Source organism: Drosophila navojoa, chromosome 3, assembly GCF_054131105.1.
Source record: "Drosophila navojoa isolate 15081-1374.11 chromosome 3, UAZ_NAV_1.0, whole genome shotgun sequence".
Classification (NCBI taxonomy): Eukaryota; Metazoa; Arthropoda; class Insecta; order Diptera; family Drosophilidae; genus Drosophila; species Drosophila navojoa.
In genome coordinates, this window is record NC_142891.1 from 687303 (window position 1) to 703888 (window position 16586).

A 16586-nucleotide genomic window follows, 5' to 3' on the forward strand; every position below is an offset into this window, starting at 1 on the left:
AATTGATAAACAATGATGGGCCCTTGGCAACTCTGCGGCACAGCTGTTTTATACGAGACAAAATACTCGAAAAATACTGCTCGTCTCAACTCTGGTCACACTTGCGCTTAGCAACATTTGTTTTCAATTGATTTACAACAAAGTTTATTTATTATTTACATATCACAAAGCACGAATTAAAAATAAATAATTTGTATTAAATGTAAAATATTTCCGGCACGTTCCATCGTCCGCCCGTTGACGTACGTCTATTGCAGGCGCTGCAAAGAGCAGAGATTTAGTTTTTCTGTAGGAGGCTGCGAAATGAGCAAAGCAAAAAAAATCATGTTTTAAGCCATTAAACCATTGGAAGTCAGTACAAGGCTTGAATTGCCACTCTTGAGCAGGCCACGTATTAGGGACAAGTCATCCGGTGATAAGGACCAGCCGGTCAATTGGCCCACACTCTGAAGCTCCGGGCAGCTGTCCATGAGAAGCTGGAAGAAGGGAAATGTTCATTGTCAAAGAGAGAAAGGGTGAGAGGGAGAACGGCTACACACCTCAACCGATTGTACCGTTAGCTCGGGTGCGATCGTAAACCAAATATCCTCCAAGACCTTAAAATCGTGTTGAGCAAACAAGCTGAGGAATTTATGTTTCGAATATCGTAATAGATTCAAATATTCGTATTTAAAACATAAATACCTAACGATATCTTCATCTGTAAAGTCCACAGAATCGACTGCCAAGCGCTTTAGATCGGTGACACTGCAGAGGAACGCCTTGAGGGAGCTGCTCATCATTTCGCAGCTGAGAATCTCGAGTCCTTCGAGCTGTTGGAATCGCGCCTGGTTCTGAGCATAGGAGAGACTCTCGATCACATAGCAATCCAGATCGACGAGGATGGGGCACAGTCTAGCTAGCTTGCCCAGCTCCAGGTTGCCCGATCCCTTGATCATGGTCAGGTGCCGCAAGTTCCGGCCAATGGGCTTCTCCAGCAGCGACATCAGCTCGGCGACCACAAATTTGCAAATCTTCAGCTTCCGCAAGGCCTTCGCCTGTAGAGCGCGCAGTGCGCCTGGCTTGGGCGAGTCCAGGTACAGCGTGTCCAGCTGAGGACACGACTGCACAATCACCTGCAGCTGCGTTTCGTCCGTTGCCGTATCGTGGACATACTTCAGTTTGCACTGGAAGCTGCTGTCGATGTTGTCGTAGATGAACTTCAGGGCAGCTCCTACAAAGGAATAGGTAGATAGGGTCTCCACTTGGCGACAGTGCTCGAGGATTAGAGCTATGTCGGAGTAACAAATATTCTCCTCGCCAGGCATGCCCACGTCCACAACGGTCAGGGACTGCGCACAGCTGCCCTTGGTCAGCAAATCGATGCCGATCTCCGTGATGTCCGTCTCCCCCGATATATCCAGGATCTGCAGGCGATGGCAGTTCGCGGCGATCTCCTCCAGGAGCTCATCGTTCGTTATATAGGGCACGTAGAGCTTGACCAGCTGCTTGCAGCGCCTCACTATCTCGTACATGTAGTGCATGTGCTCCTCCTTCACCCAAATCCCCTTCAGATTGAGCACGCGCAAGGCAGCTCCCTGCGCTGCAATCACCTGCAGGATCTTCTCATAGTAGCTGGGCGGAAAGACTTCCGTGACGAGCAGGTGGACGCCGCAATTCAGCAGCATTTGCAAGCAGGTGAAGCGCATGTTCGCCTCCAAGTAGTCGGAGCTGAGGATGACGCGCAGCAGATCCTGGTAGATGTTCGACGTGGCGCCCGCCTGCGACAAGTACTCGTTCACCTCGACCATGACTATGCTCATGTCCAGGTTGACATCGGGCGCATACTGGACGTAGCTGAGCGTGGACACCAACAGATTCGCCAACTCGGCCAGCGAACTGTCGCTCAAGGAGCGCACGCTCAACTTCTTGGACATCCTTCCTGTCTCTCCCCCTCTCTCCTTGCCGATTTCTCTTTGATTTATTTCGTAAACAATGTGCGACGCAGTAGGCAAATTGTTTGGCTCCTCTTCTCCTCGATTCCGTTTCTATTACATCACTTGCCGAAGCCTTTCAATGTTATTAGCTGATTGAGTTAACAATTGACTCTTTTGTTAAACGTTATTCTTGCTGAGGTGTTCTTATTTATTTATATTTGTTTTCTACTTTTTGTCGCTTATGTATTGTAAAACCAAAATAGATTTTCAGTTTTTCTACAACTTTCTATATATAGAATTAATTCTCGGAACGATCGCGTTCTGAACGCTTTGCCGCCGCAACAGAGACTGAAAAAAAAACTAATTTTTGCAAACATTTGGATTTGTTTGAAAACAGACGTAAAATAGAAGAGCACGAGAGAGTAGGCGAGTAGAGAGAAAACAGAGTTGGATGGAAGAGAACAGGCAAGAGAATAGCAGGCCATGTGGACCGAGATCCAAGGGCGAAGAGAAAAGAGAAAAGCGAAGACAGAAGCAGAAAGAGAGAGGGATAGATGATAGCTTGGCAATTGTGGAATCTTCATATGAATGGGAGATTATCAAATATAAATGAAAAAAAAAAACAAAAACACGCATTGGAGATTATGACATGGAGTTTATAATACTTAGATATAGATAAGAGAGATTTCTGTCAAATGGATGTATGCTTAATTTGTTTCGCTTAGGGCTGCAGATAGCTGGGCAGCTTCATCCGCATGAAGAGCCAAGTCGTGAAGAAGGAGACCAAAATGAAGACGAAGCCCATGGCAGTCAGCAGCAGGCGATTGAGATTCGTCTTGCCCGGTGCGTGGGTCTGGTCCATTATGATGAAGCCCAGGCCGCCGATCGTGAAGAGAAAGCTGCTGGCCAATCCCTCCATGATATATTGGGCGTTCACTCTGTACGGCATGAAGGCCACGGGGCGCGAGTGTCCGTGCTCGTCGACAGTGGCGCCCACACTGGGCGGTTCCACGATCACATCATAGATGATGCCTGAAGAATAGGATATTCAATGAAGATCACTTTTGTACAATATACGTTTAATTTACCTCCTGTGACCAGGAAGTAGGAGATCAGCACGGCGGAGAAGACAGTCATGGCCGAGGGCACGGGAATGGAGAACTTTCGGACTTTGACGTTGGGGGGCACGAGTATGTGGAAGGGCAAGTTGTACAGCGTTTCAAGCATTTGGCTGACTTAAATTCACTTCTTTTTAATTCTTATTGAAAAGCCGGCGTAGGCGTAGGTTTTTTGCTGTTTTGTTGACGTTGTGTAGTTCGACGCTGAACAAGCTCGATATCAGTAAGATGAGATATCGGAACTAAATTTGAAATCGTATTTGAATTATCCGCGAATACGCTTAACAGCTGTTAAGCAAGCGCGCATACAATTCCAATTTGAATATTTAAAGTGGAACGACTTTGTCAGTAAATGACAACTGAGTTTCAAGTATATGTAAAATGAATGTTAATCAACGCCATCCACTCTTTATGCCTGTCAAAATGACTTATACATAAGTGCTTGCAACATTGAGTGAAAATGCAATATTGATACGAATTTCAAATTGTATTGAGCTAGAATGTTAAGCAAATGCCAGTGTAAATGCTCTGGCACACTGCCAACAGCTGTAACAGAAGTGATTCAAATGAACGAATTTGCTGAACTGGTATATATGTGCAGTATTTTCCTATAATGTTCGTAAAAGGTGGTCACATAGCAACGAACAGCTGTTCAGCAATTGCGATAAAATTGGCGTCTCTCTCCATATTTTCAAAACAAAACGTAATTTAAAACGAAGCAATACAAACAAAATCTCGATTGAAGCATGGCAGATGCCAATGCAATGGCAGCCGGTAAGCGAAAGCAACTTAACAGCTAGTATAGACTATCAGATACCCTCCATTCTCACGCCTGCAGACAAAGTGCCGGCTATCGAGAAGCGAGTGCATAACATCTCGGACCTTGCGCAATGGCAGCGCTCGCGCGCCTACCACGACCTGATTGGGTACATCAATGGCACCAGCACGGCCATACAGGGCATTAAGACCACCGACGAGATGTACGAGTCGGAGGTGCTGCGCAAGCTGTTGGGCTTAATCGACTCGCTGGAGCAGCTCGTCGAGCAGCATCCGCCACTGGAGCAGCCACAGAGATTCGGCAACAAGGCCTACAGAGATTGGTCCCGCGCCATGCAAGAGCAGCTGCCCAACTTGCTGCAGCAACTGCTGCCGGCGGCCAAGCAGAAATACCTCAGCGAGTTGCTCCAGTATCTCGTCGAGAGCTTCGGCAATGCTACGCGCATCGATTACGGCACCGGGCACGAGCTCTCCTTCGTCTTCTTCCTGTGCGCCCTGTTCAAGGCGGAGATACTGCTGGAGCAGGACATCGTGAGCGCTGCTCTGCGGCTGTTCAATCGCTATTTGCAGTTCGCGCGGCATCTGCAGCGCACTTACAACATGGAACCGGCTGGAAGCCAAGGCGTTTGGTCACTGGATGACTTTCAATTCGTACCCTTCATTTGGGGCAGTGCCCAACTGGCAGGTGAGTCCATCATCTGCTCTTTATATACGATCTAGCTCTTAAATCCTCTTATAGATATAGCTCAAACTCTCTTTGTCTTCTCAGATTCGTCTCTTTCAATCAAAAAGCTTATCTTGCTCTTAGCTGTAGTTTCCTCTTCGCAATTTAGTCTCTTAAATCAATCAATTTTTATTTGCGCTCTTAAATTTCTGCTGTAAAGGCGCTCTCTTTACAGTTTCCGCTCTTTACTTAATAAACTTCCTCATTTTCTTCCAGTCAAAAGTCCCTTTGATCCATCCAAATTCGTGGAAGAGCAAATCATAGCCGACTTCAAGGATCAGTACATGTTCATCAGCTGCATCGACTACATCTGCAAGGTGAAGACGGGCCACTTTGGGGAGCACTCGAATCAGCTGTGGAGCATTTCAGCGGTGCCGTCGTGGATCAAGATCAATGCTGGCCTAGTCAAGATGTACCAGAAGGAGGTTAGACAGTCACTTCAATCAAAATCAGTCTCTTTTCACTCACTCTTTTCTCTTCCAGATCCTCTCAAAATTTCCTGTTATTCAACACGTTTACTTTGGTGAACTGATGTCCTTCGACTCTGTGGCAGCGGGTACAGCTCTGAGCAGCGCCCGCCTGGGTCACGTGGCGCCTCCGCCGTCGAAGCGGATTTGCATTGGGGTGCCGACGCCCGCGAATCTGCCGCCGCCGCCCGCGGAGGCCGTGAGCAGCGACCTCAACGTGGGCGACTCGAGCAGCGAGAGCAGCGACAACAGCGTCGTTCTGCGCACAGAGTCCTCCGCGTCGTTGGTGGCCGTGCAGGCCTCCAATTCAGGCAGTGGCTCGGGCGATAAGCCCACCGCGAATCAGCCAGGCGGAGAGGGGGCCAAGGAGCAGGCGGAATAGTTGTTAGAAGTGTTTTGGAATCGGATTTGTCTCAGAAAATATGCGAAACTCTATTAAAAATTCTCAGGCAATCGGAATTGGACATTACAGTTGAACAAGCACTGTGCCATGCTAAGCGAACGGGGCAGTGACAGTTTGACTTGTGTTGTGATTGCTCTGAGGTTGCTATTTGGTTTGACAAGCATTTCGATTGCATTTTTTATTGCGTATTTTGTAAAGTTACTTTAAATGCAAAATGTATTAATAAAATTATGAGTGCTGTAAACAATTTACAGTTTGGCATGAACTGTGCCAGGCTGACAGCTTCACATGTGTTACAAATTCTCTTTGTCTTCTTCAAGTGGCTCACAGTTCGACAAGCATAGCACTTTATGCATAAACAGCGGAAACAATTGGCACAATTTGCCGGTTTTTTATTTTCCACAAAAAGTTCTCTTAATGCACAATCATTGTAAATGGACCACTTAAATGGATTTTTGTGCTCCGGACGAGGCAGAACAGCGCAATCATAATTGTGATAAATATTTTTTATAGTTTACCGAGCGAGATTTTAGCTTAAGCGACTTTAAGGTTAAGGCATTGAGTGGATTTGATTTTCACTCACTCCTTATTTATATCAAGTCTCTTTAGTTCCTTCAGTGAGTTTCACTCATTAACGAATCAAATGAACAAACTCGAGCTGCTCACTCACTAACTCACTTTTTTATGTCCTTCAGCTTGCTTTCCCCCTCTAACTCTCTTTCTTACTCTCACTTAGCAAGCTCTTTAGTCCAAAATGTAAACATCAAAATAATTGAAAAATAAAAAAACAACAACCACAAAAGTTAAACTTTTTGCAGCCATCAAGTGGACGAAGTGTGAAGCATATAATCATTTATTTTCGACACATCATTTATCACAGCCTGCTGCCACGCCCAGACATAAACGCCCACCATAACTACCTGAGCAAGCTCCGAAATTTAGTTGCTGCATTAAAACTTTTCCGACGCATTTTGATTGAAGACTTGTGCACAAAAAAAAAAAAACAAAAACAAAAAAAGAAAAAATCATTTCGTGCTCTGCACTTATAGCTGTCCTCGCTGCTCTTCCCTTTGCCCACTTCCGCTCTCACAACCTGCTCTCTTTCCATTTCACTCGACGCCATTTCAGTTCCAGTTCAAATGCCTCCGTTAGTTTTGTGGTAAGCCTGAGCAAGTGGGAGTGCTCGACTGCCTGACTGTGAAATACCCTGTACATACACTCGTTCAATTCTTATTTGAGAAATACGTGGACATATATTATGTAATATTTATATATTTAAATTTTTCATTTATATATTTTGTATGCATATTGTATTATAACCCAAAATTGTATTCGGCTTTCAAATCAATATACCCATCTCATTTGTTATTTACAGGGCATCAGTAGCAACTTGACTTTAGGCTACATTGTTCGGTCTATTTTGACCTCAGATTTAACCAGGTGATGTGTTTTTGCAAATTGGATGAATTTAGTGAGAGTGCAGTGTCACACTGAGAACTTAAGAGAATGAATGAGAGGGAGGGAGCGAGAGAGATAGAGGTCCGCAACCATTGAACTATCCTGTCACAGGTTAAGCCGATAACTCAATGCAATGTGAACAACTTTTTGGCAAATGAAAAATGTTTGGAAAACTGTCAACGGAAAAGTCAAGGATCGAAGCTCTCAATTGAATCGAAAGAAAATGGAGAAGTAGCAATTTTGTCGACTGATATAAGTGAAATCGTTTTCTGGACACAGCAAATAGTTTCATGAGTGCAGAATATAATTTTTTTTGCTTGCATTTCGTAATGTCTACAATGTCCCAATTTGTAAATACTCAATAAAGTTGAACTAGCATGCTGTGCGTGAGTGTGTGTGTGTGTGTGTAAGCTGCGTTAAATTCCATTACACGGATCTTCCCATTGACAGAGAGCATTTGCATGCTCTCATTGAGCGTAATTATAAGCGCGCTGTTGTTGCTTTTGATCCCATTTTATGAATTTCCGTCTGCTGCAATATGTCAGACGGAGACAAAGCGCCATATAGCATAATGGCTGTTGGGCTCACTGCGCTCACGCCACTGAATAACGATCCCGTTATATAGGGTATTCAGCCGGTATGTACGTGTTAAGAGAGTTTTTGCAAAGGAATAATAAATTTAATTATATATAAATAAATAGTAGTAATAATAATAAAAATACATAATGTATTGTAAATATTTATATTACATTTATATTACATTATTTATATTTTTATTAATAATATATTGTATAATATTTATATATATTCTCTAACAAATATTGTATATATGTATTATGAATTTGACACAAATTGTTCTGTTGCTAAACAATACGCACTGCCAATATACTCAACTTACTTATCTGCCTGTTGTCTACATCTAACTGTGATTTGCGACAAGTCCAGCTGTTAGCAATGAAAATAGAGTCGCGCTGGTCACATACCATGTCATTCTGATCCCCTCCCTCCCCTTTCTCTATCCCACTCACACTCGCTTTGTTGTTACGCATATGGGAATTCGTACAAAATATGCCTGCCTGTGGTTTCTGCTGGTCACTGCTGCGTTGACAATGCGTTAGGAGCTGTTGCTGAAGGGAAATTTTTCTCCCGCTGTCCCACTCTCACATTCTCCCGTTCTGACTGTCTATATTGTTCCGGTTATAGGCGCAGTTCTACTCCCTTCTGCAATTCATTATTTTCGCTCGTATTTTGTTGGGAAATGGGATGGGTATGCAGAGGGGCACGAGGAGGGTATATGTCTGTTGTCTGGTGGCGTCAGCTGTTGCAACATAATGGAGTCCGATGCTGCGCATACTTTGGGGCCAAGTTGCGTCCCAGCCAAAGGGGGCTTGGTGCTAGAGGCTTTTGGTCAATGTCACAAAGTTGCCAAAGTTTCGATTTACATTTTTTTCATAGCCTGTTTTTGTTCGTTTTTTGTTGTTTTTCTTTTTGGCAACTGGCTTAACGAACTGTCTAAAGTGCAAAAACAAAAGTCGAGGCGCCACAAACTTTGCCTGAGGTGCACATTGTTCAAGTTTTTGGCACACTCCCCTCAAATAACGCCCACAGCCACGCCCATCGTTACCTTAGACCATAGACAATAACTAATTTTCGCTAAAGTTTTTGGCCAAGCAGCAGCAGCAGCAGCAGCAGCAGCAGCACCAGAAGATGAAGAAGAAGAAGCCGAAGAAGTTTTGTCTTAGGGAAGCTTTTGCGGGTATGCCTTACAGTTGGAGAGTCACTGTGTGCGTAAGTCTTCGATGAGGTAAATCGCAAAAGTTTTCCGCCTTTCGTGCATGTGTTCAACTAATTAGCTGATGTACCGGAGGAGGTAGGCGGAAGCGAAAAGTATTTTCAAAGCGCACACAGGAACAGAGTCCAGATTGGATTGGCTCTGGGGCAAATGGAGCATCATCTTTAAGCGTGGCGACTCCATTGAATCAGAGATTCAATTATCATTACAGTGCATATAAACCATTACTCAGATGACTAAGGATAGAAAAAGAGAAAATATTTCTCTTCGAATACACATAGCATTTCTCTTCATTTCCATTTCATAATCAGACTGCGCTGTTAAGTTGAATTAGAATTAAAGTACGAAATGCAATTAGCAATAACTTAAGAGAAAATATTCTTAGCAAACTCCAAGCATTTATTGGTGTAAGCACTTATATGAACTATCTAGTTCACTTAAATGGAGGAGGAAATATGCTCAGCAAGTTATTATTACTATGCCACTTAATGAACTCCGAGCCGTTCACTCTTTCCACAATATACTTCATAGCCCACCACATACACAGAAAGTACCTAATTCGTAAATGAAGATCTAAAGAGAGCGGGAAATATTCTGAGCTCTCACTCATAGTATTAACTGTTGCTTGCTACTACAGCAGCATTCCACTCAATTACCTCAACTCACAAAGCTTTCAATGCAATTGGGATGCGCTTTATATGGAGAGGGAAATTTGCTCGGCATACTCATATATTGCACACTCATATGAATTACCTACATGTGACATTAATCTCACATTTCCCACTCTACCAACTGCGGTCAGCACTTATTTAATACAAGAACAACCTCAAGTAATTTCTTTAATCTTACTTTGACATTCCGCTCAATTAATCCAAACTTACAAAGTACTCAATGCAATTACGAACACAAAAGACTCTTGGCTAATTCCCCTTGCCTTTTACTCTTCCCTTCTCAATATTGAGTATCCGCCCCGTTGCACGTACACTCATATTGCATGCGAAGAATCATCGAAGCTCCATTCATTTGCGATGTGAAAATGCATAAAAATGGAATAAGACTGGCACAGATTAGCGCCAATTTCCGTCTGGCAATCCTCCTCCTCCTCCTGCTCCTGTCACTCTTCTTTCTGCATCTTTGAAATATATGTATATATATGTACATATATATATCCCCACTTCTTCACTTGCAAAGTTCGTCATGCAAACATGACTTGGCAGCATCAGCAGGAGCAGCAGCAACTGCAGCCGTTGCCTGCCTGCACTCTGTGGGCGTGGCTGTGGGCGCTGATTTGGTTTGTTGGACAGGAAATGCGCGCAGCAAATTGCATTCGCTCCTCTCGCAGATCCCTTGGCCTTTGGCCCGCAGCAGCAGAAGCGGGAAGAGCAGCCAAAGCATTTGCTACATCCAATTCAATTTGTCTTTGCCGCTCTTTTTGTCTCCCTCTCTCCCTCTTTCCCTCCTTTCCTATCTCTTTTTATGGTGCTTCAATATATGAAGCTGGGTATATTGGTTGTTATATCAGGTTAGTCCATAGCAGTTTCATAGCATACACATTTCCAGATCTTGGCAAGCTCTGCAGATAGATATACAAATTGTATATATTCTATAATTAATTTGTTTATATGAGTATATTTTATAGTCGTTGACTCCCGGCTGAATCGTTTAAACTAGATTTCCCTCATTCTCTCTCTCGCTCTTTCTTTTCGTATCTCTGATGGATTCTTTCAACTATTCCTGCTCCTGTTTGGGGACTAGTCGACTCGGCTTACAGGTGCTTGGGCTTTGGCCGCCAGCTGAACAAAAAAAACTGGAATACTCTCTTTTTCTTGCGCTGCTTTTTCGAAATTCCCAGCCACATACTTGCCGCATGCTTGCGTTATCCCTGCCTTATCTGCGCCTCATCCCTTGCCCGTATCCCTTTCGCACATCCTTTGGCCCATCTGTTCCGGCGTTGCCCTTTTAATAACTTTTGCCCATTTCTTTATGCGCTTTACGTGCCAAGTTCTCCGGTGGCCGCGCTCGAGGACTGCGCTACCTGCGAGTCCTGCGAGTGTCCTGCGCTCAGGTGTTGAGCTCGATAATTAGCGGAGGCTACGTGTCGAAAGCTTTTAACAGCCAGACATGTGAGCAGAACTCTTTCCTTTTCCCGTTTTGGCATAGGGCACAATGTAACGCTTCATTACGATTGCTACCACTCGTGGCGCCACTTTGAGTGCTATTTCTTTCACTGTCTCCCTATCTCTCTCTCTCTGTCTCACTCCTCCTGCTCTGTGTTTCAATTACCTTATTGAAGTATTGAACGTAGCGTTTCTTTCTTTTAAGCTCTGCTTGGACTTTAATTAGTTCGAGAGGCATTGCTTATACCCTGTAATATAGTATACACAGATGTAGGAGTTGCTTGACTATATAAAAATGTGGCAACAGATGTGGATTTCGCTTAAGCTGGATTACTAATCGATTGTTATACCCCGGCTCTCTCTCGCATGTGATCTTAAGTGCGCTTAAGAGCTTTAAGCTCTTTGTAAATGAATTGCCGAATCCAATGCCAAATTGAGTCAAAAGCTCAATTACCAACTGCAGCGCAAGCTCTAATCGCTCACCTAATTGAATTTTCGACTTCAACATTCCTCGATTCAAGCAAAAGAATTTTCAACTCAAACTGCATCACAGTTACTTCCCCAACTACGAAAAATGTGAAGAAAAGGAATTCCATTTAAAATTTTAAGCCGCGGTAGCAATGCCAACGCCAACGCACGTTGCTTTGTTGGCATTTTATTTATGCATGTGTGTGTGCGAGAGGGAGAGAGAGAGAGAGAGGTGGACTGTGTGTGGGTGGGTGTCCGTTACATATGCTGCTGTATTTCGCGCTGGCGTTGCATTTTATTTTCGGCTGTTGGAAGAGATGGTGTGGGAGAGAGAGAGAGAGGGAGGGGAGAGTGGGCGAGCAGACAGGAGCAGGATACTGGTTGCCCCCAAACGACATTCAAATGCACAATTGTTGTCACTGTGCTGCTGCTGTTGTTGCTGCTGTTGGCCCTGCCAGTTGTTGTCTGTCTGTTAGCATGTTTAAACATCCGGCTCCGGTGCTGCTCTCTCCCTCTCTCTCTCTCTCTCTCTCTCGCTCGCTCTCTCCCTGTCGCTCAACTTCCGCTCGAATGGAGTGAAAAATAGCATTATAGTGGGTTTGAGGTAGTCCAGTTACAAGCTATGCATGCGCTTTGCTCTTCTTTTGCCCTTCTTTTTTCGCAGATAACGGCAGATTGACAATGCAAAGCAAGACAGCGAAAGAGAACAAGCGACGTTTGGCAAAGCCGCAGGCATCATCAACTTGAGCTTCATACTTGAGCTTTAAGCTGTCAAGCGTTGCAGTTAACTCTCTTGTGCTCCTCCATTTGCTGTTACTGCTGCTGAGAGCTTAGCCGAGTCAAAATATCTGCTGCTGCATCAAGTACCATGGAGTGGTACAATTATTACTATTGCAGCAATTTATTAGCTGTTATACGTGGCATCCGCTCGCTCAGAATTTGCATTCGACACACAATTTCCCTTTGATGCTCAAATTTCCCTTTGATCTGTGCAATTGCAATTTATTATGTTCACTCAACTGCTTCCATTTAGGCAATTGTCCCAGTTGCCTATTCAACTGTCATAATACATACATAAATCGTACTTCTTGCTCATCGTGCTCTCCGTAGGCATTTATGAGCAGTCAACTGCTTAAGATGCTCTCTTAGCAGTTTCTTCCCTCAATGCTTGGGCAATTATCACTCTCGAAAGACGGTCCCTTTCGCTCTCTCCTAAAGCCTCGTTCACTTTGTGCTTAGGCAATTGGAATGAATGTTTGTCGCTCAGTCTCTGTTCTGCGCTCCTTCGTTAAGCTAGTTCGGCTCATAGTTAAAGTGCTCTATCTCGTTCTCGCAGCAGCCAAGACTCGAGTTGATTTGAACATCATATTTGCGCTTCCATTTAAAAGTTTTGTAATTGCAAAACTTGTTTCAAAATATCCAAATAAAGTTGCTGATAAAATAAATACACGAGAGAGACAGCAGCAACAGCAGCAGCAGGCGAAACGACTTGGCAGCCTGTTAAATCCGTGCAAGAGAATACAAAATAATCTTTTGCATGCGTTCCATTACTCACGCAGCAAATACGCTTGAAATACGAAATACGAAATAGCGGGGGAAGCGTAGAAAAAACTAACGGTGCATGTGTTTGCTGCAGCTTCACATTATTTTTTATGCGTTGACTAAGCAAAGAAAAGCAAAACAGAAATTGCAAACGACTTAAATAAGCAAACATACGGCACACACACATAGACACACCCATGCACATTCTGACACACATGCATACATTTCCATCCACTGGAAACATAGATGCAGAGCTAGAGAAGTGGTGAGTGGAAATAAAATTCTTTACGGCATTGCCTCGCCTCAGTCCGCCTCGCCACGCCCGCCTCCATGCCGTTACTTGCATTAAAAATACCTTTTTTTTCGCGCCCCAACCCAAGCTACTTAAATAAACTACTTTTTACTGCTGTTGGTTTTACTGCCACTCACAGTCACACACATACATGCACACGATTGTGTTGCATTCCAAATGTGCCTGTCTAAAGTTTTAAGAGCGTGTTTTGAAGTGTGGGCGGAGCTGGAGGCGGGAGGAAGGTGGAGGAGGTGGGGGTGGATACTACCATATTAGAGTTTTATGTTTCGGCATAAATTGTTGCTGCTGCCCCCAACCAACTAACAATTTGTACAGCAAGTAATTTGGGGCCGGAAATTTGATTTATTATTGACACAGTGGACGCCGTTTTTCTCTTCTTGTTAACTAAAATTGAAGCACTTGCGCGTGTGTGTGCTAGCTAAATAAATTCAGTGCAGCTCAACGTAAACGATATCCGCATAGGGCGCTCTTAAGCTGCGCTCAACGCAAAATAACGTATTTCCTCTTCTGACATCAAATTTCCTTTCATACACATTCTCTTCGCTTAATAATGCGAGTCATTTTAAGGGCTGACTCTCTTCATGCTTCTAATGCTTCCTTAATTGCAGTGAATGCAAAAGTCGTAGACTGTGAGCGCCATCCAAGACTAAGAGAAGCTCCTGCTGTAATAGACGCCGACAACGTATAAAAGCCACAAAGTGAATTTTCCTTTTAATTATATTATATATTACAAGGGAGTGCTCATGTTAATGAAGAAGTGCGTGAAGCCCCAAAGGAATGCTGCAAATTAAAAGCTCTGCAATTTTATAGTAAATTGTGGGAACGGAAGAGAGCGCGGAGAGATTGTGCAACTGTAATGCAGACAGCGAGGAGCGTAAGATCTGAAAGCTGAATTATTGTGCAGTGCGTGCTCAACTGTTATAAAAGGCTAATGATATCTATTGCTGGCGCAAGTGCAGTGCAGGCAGAGCGAAGAGCATAAAATCGAAAAAGTGCAGTGCGTGCTCAACTGTTATTAGCACAAATGATATTAAGCGTGAAAGTAAATGTCTTAAGGGCAAGCATACATAAATTTCAATTAAACAGTTATCTTACCAGCATAACTCAAACTGTAACGTAAGGCAAGTTAAGCAAGTGGCGTGTGGCAGTGCTGTTAAAACTATATTGCTCTTTGAGTATGTGGACGAATGCAGTGCGTGTCAAACAGTTTATTTGACAATTTGAGTGAAGAGTGGAGTGAAAGTAAATTGAATTAAGAAGTGAAGAGAGGTGAAGAGATGTGACTCTAGTGCGCTGCTAACGGTTTCGTGCTACTAAGATACTCTGTAAAAATTATAATATAGTGGAAAGCTCTATGGAAATGAATGCCTCAGGCTGACTGCCAGAGAACAGTGCTTCCCTAACTGTGTGCTGACAGGTAAGAGCAGAAATTTTGATATATACATATATTACATTATGTCAAATACTAGATGTTATGTTAATAGGTTGATATGAAAAATAGAGTATCTGAACTAAGCTTGTTTAGAAAATGGTAGAATTATAGAACAGCTCACAGAATTGTTGTTCCATTCAAACATTCAAATGTTACTTACAGGGTAACAGCTCGTCGAAGACTTTCCCTGCTGGAAACTTTAACTGTTGTTGTTCTTATTAGTTTATTTCAGTAACTTTGTGGTCACATTTTGGACAATGTTCAATGGGTAACTGTGTCCAATGCCGAAACGTCTAAACGTCCAAATGTCTAATCACTCAAAGAGAGTCAGCAGCAGAAGTTTAATGTGCACACACACACACACAGTCGAAGTGAAGTTTTCGATTGCGCATTTGTAACTTTTTCAGCAGGCTCCGAAATTGTTGCGTAACTTTGCTTGTGTTTTTTCTCCCCTATTTTGTGCGAGAATCAAAAGCTGGCGTTGTTCCAACTGGCTTTCAGCTCGAAAGGATCCCACGGCAAATGCCTTTGACAGGCGGCTAAGCTAGCAAAACAATTTCCACAGTTGCAAACCAAAACGAGCTCGCACGCTCTCTCCCTCTATCTTTGCTCTCTCTCTCCCTCTATCTCCGCTCTCTCTCTCTTTCTCTCGGCAGCCGCACAAATGTAAGCGACACTTGCGGGCAAACCATTAAGTGCAGCCAGGGGCGTTGTTAGAGGGGTCGGGAGGAGCGCAAAGCGGCGGGTATTTGGTTTTGGTTTCCAGTTAATTGAAATGCATTTCGAGTGCCGAAACGAAAGTTGCAACTGAATTGCTGCAGGATTTTAAGCATTTTCCTAAACTGATTCAATTTTTGGCCAAAAATAATCACCGCCTAGCCAATTATGACTCCGTTCCCTCCTCTCCTTCTGCTCTAATGCGTGCTGCATTTGCCTTTTCTCTTCAATTCAATTTGATTTTCGTATTTTATATTCAACTTCTTTGCTTTGCTTTGATTTTTGCTGTGTTTGCGGCTTATTTGCTAGCCACTGCATCGCAAATCAAATTCGTTTTCAAGTATTTTTGTTATCCGGAAAGGATTTTGCATAGCAATGCAAAATCAAATTTTCAGCAAAGAATTTTCCTGTCTTTTACTTGGTCGAGCTGTTTCTATTCGAATTCGCATATGAATTATAGGGTCATGTTAGAGGAGCTACATAGAGAGAGAGAAAGAGAGAGAGAGAGAGAGATAGATTGCTTTGAGAATGTCCCGTTAAGTCAGCTTTAGCCAAGAGTCAAATGTCTGGACATCAGCTTCATGAACTATTATACTATATAATATACTATATGTTTTATTGTACTATTTATTGTACTATTTCAATCTTTTACTATTTCTGAGGTTATGTTGAAAGCACACAGCGTTTTACTATGCAAAGCGAGGTTATGTTGAATTCCTGTTTGTCATAGCTCACACAATTTATCGTAAATTCAGCAATAATTCATATTGTTATTCATACTCATTCATTCATACAATGTCTATTTGGGTTTTCACACGTTTCCCCTCTAAGTAGTTCATAATTTGGCCGGCAGCTGCTGTGCTGCGGCAAACATAACCTCATTTCGCATTGTTGGCCTAATATAAAGCCGCCGATTGGCCAGGCCTTATCTCTTGGCCATAATTTATGGCATTGCTTAGCACTGAGCACAAGCCATGCCCACAAGTTTCAAGCTATAAACAAACCATATATTAGCTCTTTGTATAAATAGAGAGGGAGAGAGAGAGAGAGAGGGGCAGAGATAGGGTAGGGAAAGAGTTTCATCTCTCCACTACCCTAGCATTGGGCTCGCAATTTAAAAATCGTTTAGTGTTTGGCACAAATGAAACATCAAAGATTTACGAGCCATGATTAAGCGGCCAAAACAAAAGGCCCAAAGACCGCAGCCGACGCTGGCAATAGGAAAAGCCATTGCAAGTGTTTTTCTTTGGCTAAAAGTGTTCAGCGAGCAACGCGAATTGTGCGCCATATATATTAAAGTGCTAAGCCAGATAGAGTGAGTGGGAGAGACTGAGAGTGAGAG

At 43.3% G+C, this 16586-nt stretch overlaps 3 protein-coding genes and 1 long non-coding RNA gene across 6 annotated transcripts in view; 2 read left to right on the plus strand and 2 right to left on the minus strand.

The window, feature by feature from the left end:
* Window positions 1-90: 90 nt before the first annotated feature.
* Window positions 91-2361, minus strand: LOC108649919 (uncharacterized). 2 transcript variants are annotated; one of them, XM_018099014.3, is made up of 4 exons: window positions 685-2361; window positions 540-621; window positions 360-476; window positions 91-260 (listed from the first exon to the last, which is right to left on the minus strand). In XM_018099014.3, the coding sequence occupies exons 1-4, from the start codon at window positions 1914-1916 to the stop codon at window positions 249-251; spliced, it is 1443 nt and encodes a 480-aa protein (XP_017954503.1). In that variant the 5' UTR covers window positions 1917-2361; the 3' UTR covers window positions 91-248. The 2 variants fall into 2 exon arrangements, with proteins under 2 accessions (XP_017954503.1, XP_017954502.1); XM_018099013.3 differs by having other exon boundaries at window positions 91-476.
* Window positions 2362-2551: 190 nt separating this feature from the next.
* On the minus strand, window positions 2552-3261 carry LOC108650001 (oligosaccharyltransferase complex subunit C). Its single transcript, XM_018099123.3, has 2 exons — window positions 3005-3261; window positions 2552-2948 (listed from the first exon to the last, which is right to left on the minus strand). The coding sequence occupies exons 1-2, from the start codon at window positions 3141-3143 to the stop codon at window positions 2638-2640; spliced, it is 450 nt and encodes a 149-aa protein (XP_017954612.1). The 5' UTR covers window positions 3144-3261; the 3' UTR covers window positions 2552-2637.
* A 385-nt stretch (window positions 3262-3646) lies between these two features.
* Window positions 3647-5670, plus strand: Ptpa (Phosphotyrosyl phosphatase activator). Of its 2 annotated transcripts, XM_089258605.1 has the most exons (5): window positions 3647-3808; window positions 3873-4496; window positions 4752-4960; window positions 5019-5408; window positions 5493-5670. In XM_089258605.1, the coding sequence occupies exons 1-4, from the start codon at window positions 3781-3783 to the stop codon at window positions 5382-5384; spliced, it is 1227 nt and encodes a 408-aa protein (XP_089114731.1). In that variant the 5' UTR covers window positions 3647-3780; the 3' UTR covers window positions 5385-5408; window positions 5493-5670. The 2 variants fall into 2 exon arrangements, with proteins under 2 accessions (XP_089114731.1, XP_017954611.1); XM_018099122.3 differs by having other exon boundaries at window positions 5019-5670.
* Window positions 5671-12523: 6853 nt separating this feature from the next.
* LOC149091599 (uncharacterized) overlaps window positions 12524-16586 on the plus strand; it is a 57924-nt gene continuing 53861 nt past the window's right edge. Inside the window, exons 1-2 of the long non-coding RNA XR_016196419.1 lie at window positions 12524-13047; window positions 13704-14512. This is a non-coding gene — a long non-coding RNA (uncharacterized LOC149091599). The remainder of the gene's footprint in view (window positions 13048-13703; window positions 14513-16586) is intronic.

Bases quoted from the DNA above. Each gene is read 5' to 3' on its own strand.
- LOC108649919 (XM_018099013.3), bottom strand. From the start codon at position 1,916: ATGTCCAAGAAGTTGAGCGTGCGCTCCTTGAGCGACAGTTCGCTGGCC. The intron at 622-684 runs GTATTTATGTTT...TAAATTCCTCAG, and splicing joins ACAGATGAAGATATCGTTAG to CTTGTTTGCTCAACACGATT. The intron at 477-539 runs GTGTGTAGCCGT...CCCTTCTTCCAG, and splicing joins TAACGGTACAATCGGTTGAG to CTTCTCATGGACAGCTGCCC.
- LOC108650001 (XM_018099123.3), bottom strand. From the start codon at position 3,143: ATGCTTGAAACGCTGTACAACTTGCCCTTCCACATACTCGTGCCCCCC. The intron at 2,949-3,004 runs GTAAATTAAACG...CCTATTCTTCAG, and splicing joins CTACTTCCTGGTCACAGGAG to GCATCATCTATGATGTGATC.
- Ptpa (XM_018099122.3), top strand. From the start codon at position 3,781: ATGGCAGATGCCAATGCAATGGCAGCCG. The intron at 3,809-3,872 runs GTAAGCGAAAGC...TCACGCCTGCAG, and splicing joins TGCCAATGCAATGGCAGCCG to ACAAAGTGCCGGCTATCGAG. The intron at 4,961-5,018 runs GTTAGACAGTCA...TTTCTCTTCCAG, and splicing joins TCAAGATGTACCAGAAGGAG to ATCCTCTCAAAATTTCCTGT.